Below are 24,449 nucleotides of genomic sequence, written 5' to 3'. Positions count from 1 at the left end.
GTGCAAAACACATATATTTTCTGCTATGATATTGTTAAAAACTCAAGAAAATAAAAAAACAAGATGTCCCTTCATATGGGGTTGTGTTTTGAATTGAAGACCCACCTCTCCCCCTCATTGATTGGTCAGTTCTTTGGTTGAACTCAACGTAATCGTTACCTTGTCTAGATACACATTGTATTTGCTTCTCTGCAGCTGATTAAGTAGTGCATTTGTCTTAAGTCAGAGGATGAGTAAGCTGTCAAAAGCAGTATCCTCCTTCAATTCAAAAGTACAACCTCATGTAAAGTGACATCCTGTTTGAGGGCTTCTGTCATTTCCCTGAATTATTTATTTAACAGTATTTTAGCAAAAAATACAAGTTTTGCACATTGTGAGCATACGATTGGATTACTTGACGTGTGGATTATAATATTTTTTTCATGGAGGTTTTTGATACTGTTTGCTGTTCTCCAGCGATGATCGCCATTTGGTCTTGTTCTGTCAGAAACACTGCTGCTGTATGTGCATTCAGTATGAAAACCTGAGGTTCAAAAGTGTTCTCAGCTTCCACTACACATAAAAACTATGGACGTTTTGAGTGGAATATTCGTTTTGCAGGATTTATTTTTTTTAGTTAACATTTTCATCCTTACCTTTGTGTTCTGACTTTGTTTGCAGACATTAGTTCTGCGTTTTATGCCTTAACCATCTGTATATTTTGTTTTAGTTTTCCAGTGCGCTACACGTCCAGCACTCGACATTTAACTCCACAGTTACTCCAAACAGAGAGCTCAGGTCAAAGGCAGATTGTTCATATTGGTAATCCTCATGAATGTTGGGATGCATGTTTTTTGGCAGCAGATAGTCTTGTAAGCAGATATAAGATATATGAAAAATATATCACAAAACCTTTCAGCATAACATACCAATATCAAAGATATGTTATGTTGTGATCACCAAATAGCTAATGACATTAAAATATTGAGGATAATTTAGTGATCTTAAAATAAAACATGCCTTTTTTCACTTTTCCATATTGCAATTCAAAAAAATTGAAATTTGAAACATGTTTCTTTAATATATATCCTCATCTAGCATCTTATTGTACATTTTATGAAAGATAACGATAAGATATTTTAAGAATTATCCACAGCCCTTCCTTCAGAAGAGACTTCCATGGCACTCTTTGTTCAACAACAACAACAACAACATTTATTTATATAGCACACTATCATACAAATTATGCAGCTCAAAGTGCTTTACATGATGAAGAAAGAGAAAAAAGACAAAATAAATAAAAATTAGAATAAGGGAACACTAATTATTCATCCATCCATCCATTATCCAACCTGCTATATCCCAACTACAGGGTCACGGGGGGTCTGCTGGAGCCAATCCCAGCCTACAGAGGGTGCAAGGCAAGAAACAAACCCCGGGCAGGGCGCCACCCACCGCAGGAGAACACTAATTAACATAGAATAAAAGTAAGGTCCAATGGTCAAGGAGGACAGAAAAAAAAAAAACTCCAGACGGCTGGAGAAAAAATAAAATCTGCAGGGGTTCTGAGGCCACGAGACCACCCAGCCCCCTCTACCTAACATAAATGACCTCAATCAGTCCTCATTGTATTCAGGGTTCTCATGGAAGAACTTGATGATGATGGTCACGTGGACTTCTGGCCTTTAATCCATCAATATAGGGACATCACGGTGCTTTGATCAGGTGGTGGTGGCACAGGTCGCCACCCCAGAAAACTGGAAAAAGAACAAAAGAGGGAGTAGGGGTTAGTATGGATTTTGAAGCCACCATGAGTAGTGATAATAATTAATTGAATATGCAGACCATCAGGATTACATTAAAATGAAGTTATGTGAAAGCCATGTTACAGTAATGTGTTTTCAGCAGTTTTTTAAAGTCCTCCACTGTACCAGCCTGGTGAATTCCTATTGGCAGGCTATTCCAGATTTGAGGTGCATAACAGCAGAAGGCCGCCCGCCCGCCTCACCACTTCATTTAAGTTTAGCTCTTGGAATTCTAAGCAAATTTAGGGTCATAAATACTGTTGAATATAAATGAAGGTTTGTTATGCTCAGACTATATAATGCACTACTGAGACTACTAATGGAGTATTATGTGCAGTTCTGCTCACCACTCTACAAGAAAGACATATCAGCACTTGAAGCTGTGAAGAGGAGAGCAATCATGTTCATCTCAGGACTTAAGGACGTGTCCTACTGTGGCACACTCAGAGAATTAAACCTGGTTAGTTAGGTGACCTAATCCAGGCGTTTAAAATCCTCAAAGGCATTGATAAAGTACAGGGTGGTCCAGATCGTCTGGATGACTTTGATTTATGCAGGGACGATTCCAGTTCGGCGCAAACACAATTCTTCATGTTGTCAGTTCACACACTTCTCGATGGTCCGGGATTTTTCGGGTGATTTTCTATGTAATAAACTTAATAAGTTATCGCGTAATGAAAATAGCATAATTAGATCTGGACCACCCTATAGATATGGCAATGTTCGTTCAGCTTAAGGGTGAATAATGTACTCAAGGATATTAGTGGAAATTAAGAGGAAGTGCATTTAAGACTGAAGCCAGGATGCACTTCTTTACACAAAGAGTTGCGGGAATCTGGAACAAACTACCAAGACATGGAGTTGTCAACCTTTAAGAAGAATTTGGATGAGATATTGGGACAGTTTAGCTAGTAGCTAAACAAACAAGCTTGATGGATCGAATGGTCTCTACTCTTTTGTTAAATTTCTTATGTATATTACTTACTTTTTGTGATGCAACCTATATTACTGTTTAATGACATCTGGTAAAATATACGGCACAGTCAACAAAGCTTTTTTGCATTCTGATTGTACGCTTCTCTGATGGTGAGCTGTTCGGAGCATGTGATCATGCTGACACTGTGCTATTTAGAAATTATACATATGACATGCAACCTCCAAAACATAATATGCTGCTTATTTTGTTCTATTAACTTAATGCAAATAAAGCTTAAGTAATGTAACATTAATTTTGTTTACAAATAAAACCAGAAAAGATGTATGATATAAGAAATGGCTAATCGCAATGCCCACGCTGTGCTCCCCATTAAGTCATCAAACTTTATTTAATGTATGGCTCAGACATTAGTTACAACAGGGGCATCGCACAGGCATCTGACAGGACAGGGAAGAGGCAGCTCTGAGAAAATGGTGTGACCAAATAAAAGACTGTCTAGAACAACGAGTTCAGGTATAGTCATTAAGAATTAACTTAACAGTCTTTCAAGGAGCTACATTGACAATGATTGATGTTATAAGATTTATATCATTTGTGAATGAACATTTAAGGACAGCAAGTACTATGGCTGTCAGAGTCAGCGAATGTGCAAGAGTTGCAAGGTTTAACACAACAATTTTAAACCAGTAAAGATATCATGGAATGGAATGACCTGGACACCAGTTTCAGATGTAAGCAGTACTGTCTATGTATTGATAGCATTAGGACATTGCTTTTGACAGTTTACTCATCCTCTGACTTAAGACAAGTGCATTACTTAATCAGCTGCAGAGAAGCAAAAAGAAAGCTTATCTAGACAAGGTAAGGATCACATTCAGCTCAATCGATTCAATTTATTTTTAGAAGAAAGTGCACTTACACTTATAAGAACAGTGCACTACAAGACATGCAAGATGTTTGGAAGTGACATTTATTTCGAATTAGAGTTACAGCTAGAAGCCATTAAAAAGCCTAGAAAGAGAAAAAACAGTCTGTGTGTTTATCAGTAAATATAGTATACATTATATAAATTGTGGACATGTTGGACCCGGACATCGGCAGGCTGACACAGAAAGTCTTCAATAACACACGTTTATTACAACCCGCACCCCTCAAGACATCATACAGCGCACAATCACCTAAACACAGTCTCTTAGGACTCCTCTCTGCTTCTTCGTCCGCTCCAACTCCTAACTGGCAAGCTCCGTCCTTCTCCCACCCAACTCCGGCTCCCTGATTGGAGTGAGGCGGCCCCTTTTAATCAGTCCCCGGATGTGTCGCAGGTGGCCCCTCATTAAATCCAGCAGCACTTCCGGCTGTGTCAGAAGTGCTGCAAGGGAATTCAGTCCTCCTTCCGGCAGCACTCCCAAGTCTCGCGGAAGTGCTGCATATTCAAGTCAAGGATCTATCCAGGCGGTGGCCATGGTGGAGCATACAGTTGGATCCCCCATCTCAGAGGCCCCCGTACAGCCCAGGGGCGCTGCCCCCATGTGGCCCAGGGAAAAATGGCAGGTACGGTGCCTCTGTTAGGAATCAAGTTAGCAAATCAGATTACAGGATTAGTCAAAGCAATGTGGCAATGACTGTTCCCGTTCGATTAGTCTTATTGGCTGGAAGAGACTAAACAGAGACTAAAAGCTGCAAAAGTGTTGCTGTAGGCACTGAATGTGTGAGAAACATCATGGATTACAATCCAGAAGCAAGCACTCCCCCAGGCCAACTACTTTCACACCATGAGGCTCTGCACTATCAAATGCAAGGACTATTTGTTTTACTTTAAAGCACTTTAACAAAGAGCTCTCTGCTAGCAGTATTCCGGTCGTCTGAATTTTGTGTAGTTTGAAATGAGTGATGTTTGCTTGAATGTTACACCACACTGAGATTTGTAATGGTCAGCAAATCCCCCTAATCGGTGCCAATTCCCCAGTGCCGTTATTTTTTTTTTTCTTTCTCTCCATCTATGTGAATCCCTTCCTTTCACTTGTTCCAGTCCATTAACACTCAGCTCCTACTTTATGCCTCAGGTGTTCCTGCTTTGCCATTGTAATCTTTTTTAGTCACAGGTCTTTGAAATCACCAAAAAAAAGAAAAATTGGGCTGTAAGAATAATGTTTGAATCTCTTCCGTTTACTCAGAAGAGCCAACTGGCAGTCCTAACTATGCCTGTAAGAGTAATATGATGATGCCCTTGAAAATCAGGTTAAGGACAAAGTAATGGCATCATGAAGTCTGCAGTAATAGCAAAATCCAGCAAAGACAAACTGTGGAGGAAAATCTATCTATCTATCTATCTATCTATCTATCTATCTATCTATCTATCTATCTATCTATCTATCTATCTATCTATCTATCTATCTATCTATCTATCTATCTATCTATCTATCTATCTATCTATCTATCTATCTATTATATAGTGCCTTTCATATCTATCTATCTATCTATCTATCTATCTATCTATCTATCTATCTATCTATCTATCTATCTATCTATCTATCTATCTATCTATCTATCTATCTATCTATCTATCTATCTATCTATCTATCAATTTAAAACATCTGGGGCCCAGCTGTGCAGTCTTCTTTTGGGAGGAAGATCAATTTGTTAATTTTCAGGGCCTGTGGATTTATTTGTTGTACATGTACAACAAGCTGTTAAGAATTTTCTTCAAAAGTGTTTCTTCAAATGTCCTGCAACTCATACTGTATTTTTGTAGGTTTATTCTTTGTAATCTAATATTTTGCAGGCAATATAATGCACCAGTTATTCAATTCTACATAGCACCATTGACAACATTCACCCACTGACAGATCTACATTTCTGAGGCCCTGAAGCTTGAACTGTTCTGGGGGACCCTTTGTAATCAGCAATGAGGTCTGGGTAACCACAGTTATCTTCTTCAATGGGTTGGTTCCATGACAGATCACTGCTTTTTTTTTAATTTAGCCACTACATATCACATTTTGATTAAAATTGCTGTTCTGGCCATGAAAATTAGGGAACTGTTATATCCCAGCATGATGCATCACAGAATGATGAAATAAAACATAGAAAACATCCATCCATCCATCCATTTTCCAACCCACAGGGGTCTGCTGGAGCCAATCCCAGCCAACACAGGGCACAAGGCAGGAACCAATCCCAGGCAGGGTGCCAACCCACTGCAGGACACACATAAACACACCAAGCACACACTAGGGCCAATTTAGAATCGCCAATCCACCTAACCGGCATGACTTTGGACTGTGGGAGGAAACCGAGCGCCGGAGGAAACCCACGCAGACACGGGAGAACATGCAAACTCCACGCAGGGAGGACCCGGAAGCAAACCCTGGTCTCCTAACTGCGAGGCAGCAGCGCTACCCACTGCGCCACCGTGCCACCCCCATAGAAAACACCACAGTCAAAATAATCTTTTATTTTAGACACCAATGAGAATTCATAGTACTTGAAGCACATTTTACAAAAACACTTTTTTCTAGCAATATATTCACACATGGTTTTGTCATATGAGAGTTTCCTTCCAATGTCAATATCTGGAGACAATATGCCTAAAGAATTGAAGCACTTTTCAGTCATGGTACACTGAAATGTGCTTTTTGTTAAGGATAGCTTTGAAAACTTCCTTTCTGTGTCACAGCTCATGACAGGTATAAATAATGTTAATACAAATTTTAATTTCTATCATAAATGTTAATACTGTATTAAATAATTTATAATTATTTTATCTATATATAATAAAGTGTTTATTTAGAAAACCAGTATGTAAAGTGAACATTTGCTTCTAAAAGATGCTTATGATAACTTTGTAAGTGAACAAAAACAACAACATTTATTTCTGTAGCACATTTGCATACAAACAATGTAGCTCAAAGTGATTTACATGATGAAGAAAGAGAAAAAAGACAGAATAAATAATTAAAATTAGGGAACACTAATTAACATAGAATAAAAAGTAAGGTTCGATGGCCAGGGAGGACAGAAAAAACAAAAAAAAAAAACTCCAGAAAAAATAAAATCTGCAGGGGACCACAAGACCACCCGGCCCCCTCTAGGCATTCTACCTCACTGACTGACTCAATCAGTCCTGATTGTATTCAGGGTTCTCATAGAAGAATTTGATGATGACAGTCATGTGGACTTCTGGCCTTCACTCCATCAATGTAGGGACATCACGGTGCTTTGATCAGGTGGTGGTGGTGCAGGTCGCCACCACAGAAAACCGAAAAAAGAAAAGAAGAGAAAGTAGAGGTCAGTACGGATTTTGGAGCCACCATGAATAATAATGATAATTTATTGAATATACAGAGCATCAGGATCTAACTAAGATGAAGCTATGAGAAAGCCATGTTACAGTAATGAGTTTTCAGTAGTGTTTTAAAGTGCCCGCCTAATTCTCCAAGTTCCTATTGCAGGCTATTCCAGATTTTAGGCTGAAATTTGGCAGGCTCCTTCCTTACAGCTTACTTCTAAGCAGACCCTCATTTGAAGATCTAAGGTTACGATTTGGAGTGTAAGTTGTCAGACATTACGAAATATAAGATGGAGCGAGATTATTTAAGGCTTTGTAAACCATCAGCAGTATTTTAAAGTCAATTCTAAATGGCACAGATAACCAGTGTAGTGACATCAGAACTGGGGTGATGTGCTCAGATTTTCTTTACCTAGTTAAGATTCTAGCAGCTGCATTCTGCACTCGTTCCAATATTGATGTCTTATTGGGTGGTCCTGAGAGGATTGCGTTACAGTAATCTAGTCGACTGAAAACAAAAGCGTGAACTCATTTCTCAGGATCTTGCAATGTTATAAGGGGTCTAACTTTTCGAAATTTCTTAAGTGGCAAAATGCTGTCCTAGCCAAAAGTGATGAATACTGTATAAAAGAAGATGTGCATGGATGCCATGTCGGCTGCACCATATGATAGTGCACAACAAATTAAATAAAAATGAGGAAATGGTATTTGAACAGAGTTATTGTAGTGCACATAATGATGGGTATTACAAAAGATAAAATCAGAATTATTCATAGCTTTCAAAAGTGCTTTCTAACAGAAGCCACTAGAAAATATATTGGTTGATTATTTTCCAAAGATGTTTGTGTTAGTACTCATTTTGTAAAATGCTGCTGTGGAAGAAAGGAAGAACACAGGTTAAAATGTTTGTGAAACCAAACCAGTGCTCCACATTTAAGTAACAATAATAGATATTGAAAAGTTAATGCTCGACCACTGCTCTTAACAAATAACATAGCTCTTTAATAAAACATGACTCTGCTGAATCTTCTCTCACATCAGGCTCTAAATAAAACACATTGGCTTCTGTAAGGCAGCTTTTAAATACTTCCATCCTGGAAGGGGCGGGGCTTGGCAGGATTGGGGTGTGGTTTAGCATTATCTAACTGCAACTTCCTGTGTAGGTAGAAGGCTGAAATTTGGCAGGCCCATTCCTTACAGCTTACTTACAAAAGTTAAGCAGGTTTCATTTGAAATTCTACGTAACGGTCATAACGGTCAACAACGTCCGCCATATTGAACTTTCTTATTCATGGCCCTATCTTCACGAAATTTGGTAGGCGGCTTCCCTGCACTAACCAAAACCGATGTACGTACTTATTTCGGTGGTATGATGCCATTGTCGGCCGCCATATTGAATTTTCCAAACGTCACTAATTCTCCAACTGCCCGTGTAGGTAGAAGGCTGAAATTTGGCAGGCCCATTCCTTACAGCTTACTTAAAAAAGTTAAGCAGGTTTCATTTCGAAATTCTACGCGTAACGGTCATAATGGTCAACAACGTCCGCCATATTGAACTTTCTTATTCATGGCCCCATCTTCACGAAATTTGGTAGGTGGTTTCCTTAGCTAACCGAAACCAATGTATGCGTGCTTATTTCGGTGGTATGACGCCACTGTCAGCCGCCATATTGAATTTTCCAACATCACTAATTCTCCAACTTCCCGTATAGGTAGAAGGCTGAAATTTGCAAGGCTCATTCCTTACAGCTTACTTACAAAAGTTAAGCAGGTTTCATTTCGAAATTCTACGCGTAATGGTCATAACGGTCAACAACGTCCGCCATGTTGAACTTTCTTATTTATGGCCCCATCTTCTCGAAATTTGGTAGGCGGCTTCCCTCCACTAACTGAAACCAATGTACGTACTTATTTCGGTAGTATGATGCCACTGTCGGCCGCCATATTGAACTTTTCAACAGTCTTTGTTACTTATGGGCCCATCTTCAAGAAATTCTATCGATCAAAGAACTGTCACTTACCGAGTGGTTTCCATGCCGGAGATACCACCTACCTTTTCCATTCTCTTTGTTACATATTGCACGCCATATCAGGCTCACTCTTGATATCCGGAGGAACATTCTGTCTTATGTATTGAATGACTGGGACAGGTTCAAGGTGTGGACTGATGACGGTACAGGAGATAATTATACTACACAGGAGCACTAGAAGAGTGAAATGCTTAAGCCCTTCACCTATGGTTCTGCATGTGAGTTGATGGCTGCCGCTGAATTGTTCGGTTGTCGCTTTCAAGTGTCACGAAATGGCCAAATATTTTACACCTTTCGACAACCGCCAATGCCTCTTAAACATCTTAGATTCACAGGTGACGATTTCAGTAGTGGACACTTTGATGTTTATGAATGTTTAAACTCTCAAAAGCTGGATGTGATTTTATCGATGAAACAGGTTGTGTGCTTACGCTTGACAGATGCCAAATGTCACTTCAACACAACAAATCCAGCAAATACTGTCGTAATTGAAACAAACCATGAAACTCAAACCGATTATGACAGCAGCAATCCAAGCTGTGAGATTTGAGACAAGATTACTGTTCACATGGCCAACTGTAAGTTACATGCTCAAGAGTAAGCTCAGCGCACAGCTTGGTCATGTTACAACCGGAGGGCCGAACTGACAACATGGTATACAAAGAGATCCTTAACAAATAATTATTGGCATATTGTCCCACAGTTTAAAAAGGTTTAATTTTCTTCTTAATAAAAATTTGAATGCAGTACTTCACCGCAAGCTGCTGGTATTTTACTAGTGTTAAATATATTTAGAATCAACCATCTTTAATTTAAATGTTTTTTTGCTAATAGCTAGCCTACATGATACTTTAATAACATTTTAATTTTTATTTTTACTATTATTTTGTATTGAATTACACTATATTATTCATATTATTATTTTTATACCATAAAATAGACACCCAAAATTTGTAAGCAATATTGACTAAAGTCACACATAATATGTGCTTAATAAAGTGTTTATTTAGAAAACCAGTATGTAAAGTGAACATTTGCTTCTAAAAGATGCTTATGATAACTTTGAAGTATACAAAAACAACAACATTTATTTCTGTAGCACAGAATGTAGCTCAAAGTGATTTACATGATGAAGAAAGAGAAAAAGACAGAATAAATAATTAAAATTAGGGAACACTAATTAACATAGAATACCACCCGCCCCTCTAGGCATTCTACCTAACATAAATGACCTCAATCAGTCCTGATTGTATTCAGGGTTCTCATAGAAGAATTTGATGATGACAGTCATGTGGACTTCTGGCCTTCACTCCATCAATGTAGGGACATCACGGTGCTTTGATCAGGTGGTGGTGGTGCAGGTCGCCACCACAGAAAACCGAAAAAAGAAAAGAAGAGAAAGTAGAGGTCAGTACGGATTTTGGAGCCACCATGAATAATAATGATAATTTATTGAATATACAGAGCATCAGGATCTAACTAAGATGAAGCTATGAGAAAGCCATGTTACAGTAATGAGTTTTCAGTAGTGTTTTAAAGTGCCCGGCCTGGCGAATTCCTATTGGCAGGCTATTCCAGATTTTAGGTGCATAACAGCAGAAGGCCGCCCGCCTCACCACTTCTTTTACGTTCAGCTCTTGGAATTCTAAGCAGACCCTCATTTGAAGATCTAAGGTTACGATTTGGAGTGTAAGTTGTCAGACATTACGAAATATAAGATGGAGCGAGATTATTTAAGGCTTTGTAAACCATCAGCAGTATTTTAAAGTCAATTCTAAATGGCACAGATAACCAGTGTAGTGACATCAGAACTGGGGTGATGTGCTCAGATTTTCTTTACCTAGTTAAGATTCTAGCAGCTGCATTCTGCACTCGTTCCAATCGTTTGATGTCTTTTTTGGGTGGTCCTGAGAGGATTGCGTTACAGTAATCTAGTCGACTGAAAACAAAAGCGTGAACTCATTTCTCAGGATCTTGCAATGTTATAAGGGGTCTAACTTTTTCTATATTTCTTAAGTGACAAAAATGCTGTCCTAGTAATCTGAAGTGATGAATCCTGTATAAAAGAAGATGTGCATGGATGCCATGTACTGCACTTTATGATAGTGCACAACAAATTAAATAAAAATGAGGAAATGGTATTTGAACAGAGTTATTGTAGTGCACATAATGATGGGTATTACAAAAGATAAAATCAGAATTATTCATAGCTTTCAAAAGTGCTTTCTAACAGAAGCCACTAGAAAATATATTGGTTGATTATTTTCCAAAGATGTTTGTGTTAGTACTCATTTTGTAAAATGCTGCTGTGGAAGAAAGGAAGAACACAGGTTAAAATGTTTGTGAAACCAAACCAGTGCTCCACATTTAAGTAACAATAATAGATATTGAAAAGTTAATGCTCGACCACTGCTCTTAACAAATAACATAGCTCTTTAATAAAACATGACTCTGCTGAATCTTCTCTCACATCAGGCTCTAAATAAAACACATTGGCTTCTGTAAGGCAGCTTTTAAATACTTCCATCCTGGAAGGGGGCGGGGCTTGGCAGGATTGCGGGGTGTGGTTTAGCATTATCTGACTGCAGTTCTTTGAAGCCACAGATGAAGAGGCAAGGTTTTTAGCGACAGCACTTCCTCTCTTGTTGTGGGGTTATTTGCTTACCTTGTCAGAGCATTGAAGGTACCCCCTATGCACATATATGGCCCTGCACAAAGTAACAACCTTTTAATTAATGGAAAGACTGGAGATTGTCAGCTGTAATATGACACTCCAGCACATCCTGAACCCCAAAAAAAAATTCTAGCTAGGTCCAGATAAACAAAAAAATAAGGATGGTGTTATTAGCTACAGGACTTATAGTGTCAAGTGGTATGCACAGGAGTTGAGCAATTAACCAAAAATGCAAAAAGAGACTTATTCTTATTTTTGCTGCCATTTTGTCTTCCCCATCATTAGAACAACAGCCTATATTGTCCTCAGAGGTTGCAACCTTTGGTTAATAGCACGATGGATTTAAAAGGGCATCAAAGGAAGAACGTCCTACCTGAGTCTGTGGTTTTAAAAACCTTTTTTTGTTGATCATTGTTTTGCTCCTTAAATATCTTTTGTAATAATCTTTTTCTACTGTCCTACACGTGATTTGACTTGCCATTTGTACAGCATGATAGATCTCACAGTTTTCATCTCTTCTTAGTTTTTACAACATCTTGTCTGACTGTTACTCTTAAAATATTTTTTGTCACTAGCATACTAATAAGCACAAGTAGGATAGTACTGAAAGTATGTACTGATTGATCAATTCTAACCAGTATACTCATATTGATTGTATTACTATTTTGCTGTGGTATATTATTACTTTTCTATTTCTGAATGCACCGTTCTACTTGTACCAATGCACATCTTATTCCTTTACATACTGTAAGGGCAGTGTCACACAAGTAGAAGGACTAGACTAATAATGCTATGTTGTTTATGTGCACCCTGGCAATTCTTTGACTATATTACCTTACTTCCATTGATATGCTTGTACACAGTATATATACATGTTTTAATTCTAAAGCTGGTTAAAGCTGGGTAACCTTTTAGGGAAAACAAGAAATGTTTATTTTTCTATTTTTCATTTAATTAGGTTTCACGAAATTTGGGGAAGATGTACAGCGAGATGATTTTTGTTCACGGATTTGTACACTGTGATCCTCATCCAGGCAATGTGTTAGTAAGGAAATGCCCTAAGAGCAAGAAGCCTGAAATTATACTGCTTGATCACGGATTATATCAGGTAAGACATATCACCTGCACTCAACATCTTTACTTAACTGTGTTCTCTTCTAGGGAAATGTGTTATTGTTTTTCTGAGCTTTGCAAAATGACTTTAATAACTATCTCAGCCATGCAAAGAGAGCACATTATTGATGACAAGCCATGGAAAGTTGACAGCTCGGCCCTCCCTTTCTGTCATGCACTGTATTTCTGTTTACAGCTGATATGTGCTCCGCAGCATTATGGCTACTGTATCACCACAATCCAGAAATCATATTTCAATGACCACATCAATAAAAGTACATGTAACTGCAGACATAATAATCCAACAAAATACAGTACACTCTGATAATCACCATTTTCAGTCTAATACCAGAAGCAAAAAGAGTAAATAAAATGTCCTAATGGTTTATATTTTCATCAGGAATCAGTTAGGTGCCGTACCCTCAGAGATTATGGTCTATTTCTGAATGTCCACTTCTGTTTGTGGTTCCCATTAAATCCCAAAAAGGTACTGTTTTCTTTTGGTGATTCTAAAATAATTCTAGTATAAATATGTATGTCTGCCTGCTCAGTAACGGACTGGGATTTAACCTAAAATTGTCTTTAGCATCCTGCAACCTTGTAATGAAACAAAACAAATTTAAAAATAGATGGAATGGAACAACTAATTAATGGGGAGATTGCAGACATGCAAAGGCAGGACATGACATGGTCAGAATCCAGCAAAGTCCAGAGATAAGGAGAGAAGCAGGGTCTTTCAGTGACAATATAACTTCTCATGCCAGTATGGAAACAGACCTGCCAGAGGTTGGTGTGCCCTTTTCTGTGGTATTTGTCTGACTGAGTATTCACTACAAGCATGGAGTGGCCACCTGGTACAGGCTTGTAATGTTTCTCCAGGAGACCATGGCTCAGATGATCTAAAAGACAGTAAAAGGTGTCTAACCCTTGCTTATAGAGACAGAGAGGAAAAGCAGAAGGTTGCAGTTGGCATCTGGTTGTTAGTGGGTACATGACCCTAAATTAGGAAAATGTTTTTAATCAATAGAGTAGGTAGCACCATGCTGCCTTTGGAGACTAACTGATGAATCAGGGTGCATGGACACCAGGGCAGCTTTATAACCAGCTCTGTCTTGAATAATTGTAGGGCCACATCTGACCCCAGAAGTGATACTAGGGCTTCATCAGAAGTGACCTTAGGATGGAGCTAAAAAACACATCATCTACAGAAGCTAACTGAATGTGAAATCAAGAGAAATGCTGTGGCAAGTGCTTAAATGGTTGGTGGAAGAGAAGAAGGCAAGGGGTCAAATGGAACCTTTGGGTACTAATTTGGTGTGCAAGTGGACAAGCTACCACACCAGATAGGCAGGGACTTGAATCTGTGAGAGTACACCCAGACTGACATTAGTGCTTTTTGTGTTCAGCCCTCACTTGTTTATAACAAACTAGCCATCTCCTTCAGCTTCGCCCGCTAAATAGTGAAACAGGACAGTGAGGAGGGCCCTGCCTGACTCCCTACTGCTGTCATCACGCTTCCCCCTTCCCTCGGTCCACATCCTCTGTCTCGGATTAGCGCGAATATATCACTCCAGCAAGTGAGCTATGCTACTTGGTGTGATGAGAGAAGTCACAAAATCAACCTGAATGTTCAAGCAAATTATAGAAAATAACCCGATCTAAATCCGTTAAGTAGTTCTCTCGTTCGCTAACTAAGCAGAGTTAAGGTTAAATTATAGAAAATAACCCGATCTAAATCCGTTAAGTAGTTCTCTCATTCACTAACTAAACGAAGTTAAGGCTAAATTATAGAAAAAAATTTGATCTAAATCCATGAAGTAGTTCCCTCGTTTGCTAGCTAAGCGGAGTTAAGGTTACGCCCCGAGGCTGGTGTGTGAGTGAGGAGGACTCCGCCTCTCCTCCCCTCAACCCGATGAATCGCTCTCGGATTTAATAAATTGGTACCGCAATCAAACTATGATACTTAGTGTGATGAGAAAAGGTACAAAATGAACCGGAATGTTCAAGCAAATTATAGAAAAAAATTTGATCTAAATCCATGAAGTAGTTCTCTTGTGAGAAGCAGACAGGCATAAATACATACACACAATACACTTATATACATTCATACCCATACTCACACCTACTCACACAGAGCCAATTTAAAATCACCAATAAACTCTACCTGCACATCTTTGGATATGGCAGGTACAGATGGATGGGTAGATTATTCCTTATTGATCAACTTGCAATGACAAGATACAGTAAGAAGGGTGTTTTGTTCACAGCGGTGTGCTTCATATTTAACTTTCAAGTAGTATCTGTCAATAGGAATTAATAAAAGTGTATTATAACTTACCCACTGACACACAACCGATGTATGCATTTCTTTAATTGATATTGTTAATCTTTCCCAGCTAGAAAACTGTCATTCTGATCTCCTTGGGATTCATATCTCTTCTGCTCTTCTTCAATGTTTCCTACATTCAGCATCACAAGTCTGCTGTCCCAAGGCTATTAATCTACAGTTGCCTCCAGTAGCCCATTAAAAAGCTAGCTGATCTAAATGATGTCATTTCTAAGCATTCCCATTGTACCAAGGGGACAGAGAATGTAGCTCACCCTATTCCTGTTTTTTGGAAATTTTTCTGTAAAATGATGCCCCATGAACTCCTTTCTGGGTTGCAATTTGGGGTCTCCTTTAAGGAGTGGTGCACTCCATAGTGGTTCCAGTTATTTGCTTGGCAGAAGCTATTATCCAAAGTAACTTACAAATGAAGTCTGAATATCTCAACGCAAGTAACATAAATCTGTCACCGGTTGTGCTGAAGTGATATTTTTTATATAAGTTAATAAATATTTTGTATTTAATTTGACATACCAATTTTAATATAAGTGTTTCATTAGGCTTGTGTACTTTGCCCTGAGTCTTTAGGACTGACTCACGATGTGAGCTTTATTGAAGGGTTGCGGGAGTTGCCTCAAACCAGTTTGGCAAGGGGGATATTCAGCATAGGACATTGTATAAACCAACCCCTGAAGAAAGGCCATAAAACTACTTAGCTGGTAAGCTTCAGCTAAACAAATGGTATGGTGTCCACTACTTGAGGGCAGATGTAAAAAGGCAATGTGTGCAACCATTGGTTTGAAGTATGGATGTTTGGTATTGGTTTGAATCAGAGACCGTTCTATACCATGATTCCCTATTGGTCAAAAAAGTAGGACAGGAATGTATAAAGTTGATTGCTTTACCCATTCCTCTCTGTCTCTCATGCCACGGCCATGACTCAGAGAACACTAAAAAATAACAGCTTTAGAGCCAATGAGATCAAAAAAGAAAGTCAAAATAGTACATTGCCAAAAAATCTAAAACCCATACTAGGAAACTGATTGGCCTAACCTGAATTGATTTTATTGTGAGGGATGGTCGGCAGTTTATCCCAGCCAACACCTCCAGGCCACCAGATGGAGTCCTCCCTGCAACATGGAGGTGCCCCGAATTCCCACAGGGCATAATGGACAATGGAATTCAGCTTCACAGCCCTTCTGTATACCATGGGGGCTGCCAGGGGACGCTACAGGGAGGCATGGGTTTTTATTATTATAGTCCGGAAGTACTCCCTAGTCACGGGGATGGAAGAAATTAAATACTTCCGGGTTGAAGAAAAGAAGAGTTCTCATCTGACCCGGAAGTGCTATGGAATCACATGGACTGAAGGACAGAAGCACTTCCGGGTCAAGCACTATTTAAAGGACGATAGGAAACCCAGCAGACTGAGCCGGAGTTGGGAGGGAGTGTGACAGAGCTGCTGGGTGGAGAGGAGCATTTATTATTGATTTATTGTGATTATTATTGATTTATTGTGTATTATGGAGGTGGAGGTGCTTGGTGCACATTATTCAAGAAATTAAATTTATTTCTTATAATTTTACCTGGTGTCTGAATGTGTTATCTGTGGGTTTGGAGGAGCAACAGCGCCCTCTACTGTCACATTATATACACTCACCTAAAGGATTATTAGGACCACCATACTAATACGGTGTTTGACCCCCTTTCACCTTCAGAACTGCTTTAATTCTACGTGGCATTGATTCAACAAGGTGCTGAAAGCATTCTTTAGAAATATTGGCCCATATTGATAGGATAGCATCTTGCAGTTGATGGAGATTTGTGGGATACACATCCAGGGCACGAAGCTCCCGTTCCACCACATCCCAAAGATGTTCTATTGGGTTGAGATCTGGTGACTGTGGGGGCCATTTTAGTACAGTGAACTCATTGTCATGTTCAAGAAACCAATTTGAAATGATTCGAGCTTTGTAACATGGTGCATTATCCTGCTGGAAGTAGCCATCAGAGGATGGGTACATGGTGGTCATGAAGGGATGGACATGGTCAGAAACAATGCTCAGGTAGCCCGTGGCATTTAAACGATGCCCAATTGGCACTAAGGGGCCTAAAGAGTGCCAAGAAAACATCCCCCACACCATTACACCACCACCACCAGCCTGCACAGTGGTAACAAGGCATGATTGATCCATGTTCTCATTCTGTTTATGCCAAATTCTGACTCTACCATTTGAATGTCTCAACAGAAATCGAGACTCATCAGACCAGGCAACATTTTTCCAGTCTTCAACTGTCCAATTTTGGTGAGCTCGTGCAAATTGTAGTCTCTTTTTCCTATTTGTGAGAAGTCTTTGTAATGCTTCCCAAATTTAGGATGCTGTTCTTACAGAGTTGAGGTCTTAAATACGAATCACGCAAAGACGGCATGAATCACACCATCAGTGGTCACATGAATAGCAACAGATGCTATTTTCAGTGACAACATAGCTGCCGCTAAATGGAAACTATAAAAGATGACTACACCGATGAAAATGGTGAGGCAGTGATATCACTTAAAAATAATTAATTACTCTGTCATTTTTTTTGTGATCAAATTTTATTAATAAAGTTAAAAAAGAATACAGTAATAGGAAACCAGACCATGAGTTGTAGCTGGAGTAGGACATTCCGTGAATGTGTAGCAGCTTTAAGGTACCAAAGATGGTATAGATGGTCCATTTCTAGTTCTATTAGATGACATTTCTGGGGGGTTAGGGTACAATCTATGGCTAAAATTAAATTGTGTGTGCTGGTGATCAGGATGTTTAGGGCACTTTTTGATATTTAAAAAGCACGACTCAGATGATGGACAAAGGTCTGTTAGCCAATTAGACATGAAGAGGTGAGTTTTATGGGAAGCTTTGTGGAGGAGGAAATAGAAACCAGATACTGGTTTGGGCTCACGAGTAAAGGTTAAAGCAAATGAGTACAGGGTATGAATTGGAAGAGGGGAAGAAAGGGGGGCTCCACATGCCCTGAGCACAGACTTCAGCTTCAAATAGAAAGAGTAGGAAGCGAAAAAGACTGAATACCTAAATTGAAGAGAAAGAGACACTTCAGCCTTGACTCATTAAATATATCTCTTAGCACAGATATACCTGACTAATTCCAAGGCAAGAAGTGAATTGGATGGCCTCTGATATTTAGAGGGAGAATTATGGAAAATCAGAGTGTGAAGCTCCTATGTTGGTAGTGGACCCATCACTTTTTCAACATGTTTTTACATCGGAAGGGCATAAGATACATATTTCATAATCTTCATTGGAGTAATTGTTCAAAATGTAAACCATAAGACAGCAATTTCTCAAACTTTCGTATTTCGTGCCCCCCCCCCCTTTTCTACCTGGAATAATTCTGTGCCCCCTGCAAAATATAAGTTAGATGAGAATAACCCACGATAAAACTAACAAAGTTATGATACTCATTTTTACTTCCATAAGATTTGCATGTGTTCGGCTAACTTCGATGAAATATTTGCAATTTATTTTTTTAAGTGCTTTAATAACTGTTAAAATGCCTTGTGTGGTTTTTGGTAGTAATTCTAATCCCAAAAACAAAGAATGAATTATTTATTCTTATTTAATTATTTTTTTATGTAAAGAAACGATTAAATATGTTTTAATTTTTCAAAATCTCGTAAACAAGGACACCGATGAAGTCAGTCTGCGTGAGATGAACGTATTTTCGTCCTAACAAATATTATACTGCTGTTAGTTGTATCATGAAAATAACCCAATACGCAGTAAATTATTTAACTCAATTTTGCAATATTGGCTACGCGGCCAATGTGGTGCAGTCGCGCCGCATTATCACCTGATCTGCTGTTACCCGAATGTTTGCAACAGACACAGATACGTCTCGAACTTTCTGGATTGAAAATACGCGACTATAAAAGCAGCAACAGAGGTGCCGCTCGTCTTAGAAATAAACTTGAAACAGAAAAGGAGCTCAGAGTGTCTCGATATCTCGAATATCAAACCAAACCTGGGGCCTCATGTATAAACGGTGAGTAGGCACAGAAATGTTGCGTAAGAATTTTTCCATGTTCAAATCGCGATGTTTAAAACCTACACTGGGCGTAAAGCCACGCACTTTTCCACGGTACTTCATACCTTGTTGTACGCAAGTTTTCCGCTCGGTTTTGCAGACTGGCGGCACCCAGCGTCAAAGCAATGCTACTGTTCCTGTGTGGTTACTCCTTATTTTCCTGACGCGTTTTTATAAATACACTGAAACTAACTGCATATTGTTTATTAGCGTAATGCAGCAGCTGATCGGAAAGAGAATTATCGGTATACAGCTTCAAGCACACGTTACCTCAGCCACAGCAAAACGTTTCAAAGCCATTTCTGTACGGACCTCGCGGTTCAGAAACCGTTTCATCCCAAGAACTATAAACGCACTCAATCAAGTGCTCCTTGTTGAACTGTTCGTACTTATAAGTACAATCACCTCACTGTAAACTTGCACTACAGTTATAATATCGCACAACCTGAGCCACTTTATAAAGAGCGTATTTACATATGATGACGATATCATTTTTAAGATGAAATGCAGCAAAATATGTTTATTAAATTATACAGATAAAACTTTAACTTCATTTAAATAATCTATATTCTTCACTGGGACTGGCGTGAAGGATAGAATAATTAAACATGTACTACGAAGATATTTCAATGTTCCTTAAACGTTTTGAAGAATCGGCGCTCTAAGCTTACAGATGGCTTAACGTCTATTACAGAGCTGATTGTATGGCGATCGGTTACTTGGAGAAAGAAAAGCAAGGACTGCAGGGGCGGCCATGCCAACATATATTGAATATAAAACAGAAAGAGAAAATAACGACACAGCTAAAAATGCAGCGGCAAATTTCGACAAAAGTTAAACGCTTGTGTAATGAGCACGAGGCGGCTATGCAGTGTCCGCAATGGACGTGGCCATCCACCATGCATAAGATAACATATTGACATTGGCGGGCGAAGGAGCCACCGATTCTTTCTCTGCCTAGTGCCTCTCATGAGTACTGCTACAATAAATAATTTCATCGAAGGTCGCACACAATCACTGCGCCGTGTTCTCATGTTTAATAACATGCTTTAACTCCTATCATCATAAAAAATGATATCACGTATACATCTCAGTATTTTAGTTATTCAGAGAGCTGTAATATCATGAATGTAATGGATTCTGTGTCCTGTAGATGACAAAACTGAAATTCAACATATAAGGTTTAATACACATGAAATAATCTATTCAAAAAAAAACCAGTAATGCTTAACCAGAAACCAGACCAAAAGTAAGTTAAAAACCTGAAAGTTATGCTTTCAGTAACAGATTGTTTCCTTTGTTCTGTTTTCTTGAGTCTTCCATTTTTTTTGCACAGTCCGGACACATGCTGCTGTGCTCGGTCAGCTTTTTTTATATCATGGCCACAGTGATGGACACACGAGTCATGTACCTTGTAACTACACAGCATCATAGCTATAAGAGGGAAAATAGAGGAGCTCATTGGAAAATGGAGCTTCAAAATGCTGATACAATGATGGCATGAAACAACATTAATGGAAAAAAAAACCAATTAATTTTGCAGAAAAAATAACTCCATGGAACAAAAAACATAGTTGTAATGAATTCCTAACAACCATGGCAATATGTATAAAAGGAAAATGGTTGCATTTTGTGAATTTTTATTAGTGCCACTTGTTACTGCCAAATAATGTAGAGATGACATGAACATAAATGAGCAAACACATCAAAACATAAAAGTAAACACCAAGACTAGAAAGAAGAAGTATTAAGAGATAAAAAACAACACACCACATGGCAGTTTCAGCTTGTGAAACCTCTAAATATTTGACAACATGGAGGGCCCTAAAGCTGACAGTGTAGTTGAATCAAATTCACGTAGCTGTTCAGCACAAGTGATGAGTCATTTTACACCTTACGGTAATTATAATGCCTACCTAGTCTTAACAGTTGATTTCACAGAACTGGATATATTAAGTCAAATTTTGTAAGAATCATTACAGCTCATCTCTTCACACGTCAAGATCACATTGCTTATAGTTTGCTCTGTCAGTCGGCATGTTTAAATCCAGACTTTGGTCACATCTGTTCTCTTTGCCTTCTTAACTGCAATTATTTTATCAATGATTTTCAACAGTCCCTAATGCAGGGGCGCCTGCGAGCTATTTTTAAAATGACCAGGTCAAAATGATCTACCTACATTAAAAATTATATATATATATATATAACCCCTTTCACCACCAATCCTTCATCGGTAGGCAAAGGCCTGAGCTCTTTATAACGGTGTCGCCACCTATATTGTTGGCAGGTTCACTATAGTCCACTTTAAACTCGGTAATGCCCAATCCAAGCACTGTTACTCAAATATGTTATAAAACCAAACTCTTTACTTAATTTGAACATAAACAGTTTTCCCAAAACTTAAAGTATTTACAAATATATATATACATACAATACATAAAACAAACGCTAAATTATTTACATCTATACAATACATATATTATGTGTCCGAAACTACTGGTGAGCTCACCCAGGACTTATTTACACAGTCAGTAAATGTTACTCGCTCCGTTGGGGGCCCCAGCCGTAGCTCGGGTGCGTGGTGGCCACACAAACAAAACAAAACTGGCCCCTTCACTTGAACGTTTATTCAAGCAGCTTTACACAAACAACATAAAATAAAGACCGACCTTGTTTGATATCTTCCTTATTATACTCTGGTACCTCCTTTATGCTTCCGTCTCCCTCTTTCTCAAACACCCTCTTTACTCACTGATCGCCATTTCTACATTTTCGTCCGGCCTGCCGTTTTCCCTTTGATGTTTTAGCCGTGTGCTTACGTTAGTTCCTCTATCTGTCTTTCCGTCTTTCTTCGGCGTTTTGCCTCCAACAGCGCCTCTCTTTTCTCTTTCTTTCTGGTTTCAGCGTTTTGCCTCAACAGCGCCCCTCTTTTCTCTTTCTGTCGTTTTAGCTTTTGCCTCAACAGCGCCTCTCTTTTCTCTTCTTTACGTCTAGTTTCGGCGGGTGCCTCAACTGCGACGCTTTCTGCAACTCTTCTTTACGTCTGGTTTCGCTCTTGTATCGGCGTGCTGCCTCAACGCGACTCTCGTTTCTCTTTCGTCCTTTCCGCCTGGCTTCGGCGTCTTGCCTCAACAGCGCCGCTGTCTTGTTTCAGCGTTTTGCTTCAACTACCACTTCTTTCTGCAACTCTTTCCTTACGTCTCGTTTCGGCGTGCTGCCTCAAACTACAACTCTTTCTGGCAATGAACTCTTTTCTTTCTTTCTTCTTGTTTTGCGGTTTGCCTGAAACTATACTTTTCTTTTCCTGGTTTCAGCTCTCCGAACTATATCACATCTGCTGTTTATGGCGGTCCCTCTTTCAATCAGGCAACCCATATATATACTCAACGTTACCCAACCCCCACAACTGGTGTCCCAATTCTTTCAATAAAACTTTATTTACAACAAAAACAGTTACATTTTCATTTTGAAACCTGACCAGGTTACACCTATATATATATATATATATATATATATATATATATATATATATATATATATATATATATATATATATATACTGCTCAAAAGAATTAAAGGAACACTTTTTAATCAGAGTATAGCATAAAGTCAATGAAACTTATGGGATATTAATCTGGTCAGTTAAGTAGCAGAGGGGTTGTTAATCAGTTTCAGCTGCTGTGGTGTTAATGAAATTAACAACAGATGCACTAGAGGGGCAACAATGAGATGACCCCCAAAACAGGAATGGTTTAACAGGTGGAGGCCACTGACATTTTCCCTCCTCATCTTTTCTGACTGTTTCTTCACTAGTTTTGCATTTGGCTACAGTCAGTGTCACTACTGGTAGCATGAGGCGATACCTGGACCCTACAGAGGTTGCACAGGTAGTCCAACTTCTCCAGGATGGCACATCAATACGTGTCATTGCCAGAAGGTTTGCTGTGTCTCCCTGCACAGTCTCAAGGGCATGGAGGAGATTCTAGGAGACAAGCAGTTACTCTAGGAGAGCTGGAGAGGGCCATAGAAGGTCCATAACCCATCAGCAGGACCAGTATCTGCTCCTTTGGGCAAGGAGGAACAGGATGAGCACTGCCAGAGCCCTACAAAATGACCTCCAGCAGGCCACTGGTGTGAATGTCTCTGACCAAACAACCAGAAAGACTTCATGAGGGTGACCCAAGGGCCCCATGTCCTCTAATGGGCCCTGAGCTCACTGCCCAGCAGCATGCAGCTCGATTGGCATTCGCCATAGAATACCAGAATTGGCAGATGCACCACTGGTGCCCTGTGCTTTTACAGATGAGAGCAGGTTCACCCTGAGCACGTGACAGAAGTGAAAGGGTCTGGAGAAGCCATGGAGAACATTATGCTGCCTGTAACATCATTCAGCATGAGCAGTTTGGTGGTGGGTTAATGATTGTCAGGGGAGGCATATCCATGGAGGGTCACACAGACCGCTACAGGCTTGACAAAGGCACCTTGGCTGTATCAGGATGAAATCCTTGGACCCATTGTCAGACCCTATGCTGGTACAGTGGCTCCTGGTGCACGACAATTCCTGGCCTCATGTGGTGAGAGTATGCAGGCAGTTCCTGGAGGATGAAGGAATTGATACCATTGACTGGCCACCACACTTTCCTGACCTAAATCCAATAGAACACCTCTGGGACATTATGTTTTGGTCCATCCAATGCCACCAGGTTGCACCTCAGACTGTCCAGGAGCTCAGTGATGCCCTGGTCCAGATCTGGGAGGAGATCCCCACAACACCATCTGTCATCTCATTAGAAGCATGCACCGATGTTGTCAGGCATGTATACAAGAACACAGGGGCCATACAAAGTGCTGCGTACAATTTGAGTTGCTGCAATTCAATTTTGGCAAAATGGACTAGCCTGCCACATCATTTTTCACTCTGATTTTTGGGGCGTCTTTGAATTCAGGGCTCTGTAGGTTGATCATTTTCATTTCCATCAAACGATGTGGCATCCTTTCGTTCCTAACACATTACCCAGTCTATATCAGTATAGATATCCAGGAGGATTTCTTTTTCCCATTGAGATCTGATGTGTTTTCAAAGTGTTCCTTTAATTTTTTGAGCAGTTTATATATATATATATATATACTGAGTATCAGAGGTGGGTAGTAACAAGTTACATTTACTTGAGTAACTTTTTAAAAAAATGGTACTTCTAAGAGTAGTTT

At 39.4% G+C, this 24,449-nt stretch overlaps 1 protein-coding gene across 2 annotated transcripts in view; it reads left to right on the top strand.

Annotated features, from left to right (window-relative positions):
* Window positions 1-24,449, top strand: part of adck1 (aarF domain containing kinase 1) — a 900,828-nt gene that overhangs the window by 672,834 nt on the left and 203,545 nt on the right. For both annotated transcript variants that reach the window (XM_039741371.1, XM_039741370.1), the window contains one exon: window positions 12,672-12,821. In XM_039741371.1, coding sequence (XP_039597305.1) covers window positions 12,672-12,821 — 150 coding nt within the window. The remainder of the gene's footprint in view (window positions 1-12,671; window positions 12,822-24,449) is intronic.

This window comes from Polypterus senegalus, chromosome 18 (genome assembly GCF_016835505.1).
Source record: "Polypterus senegalus isolate Bchr_013 chromosome 18, ASM1683550v1, whole genome shotgun sequence".
Taxonomy (NCBI): Eukaryota; Metazoa; Chordata; class Cladistia; order Polypteriformes; family Polypteridae; genus Polypterus; species Polypterus senegalus.
The sequence above is the reverse complement of the archived record's forward strand: the minus strand, read 5'-3'. Positions and strand labels throughout refer to the sequence as shown.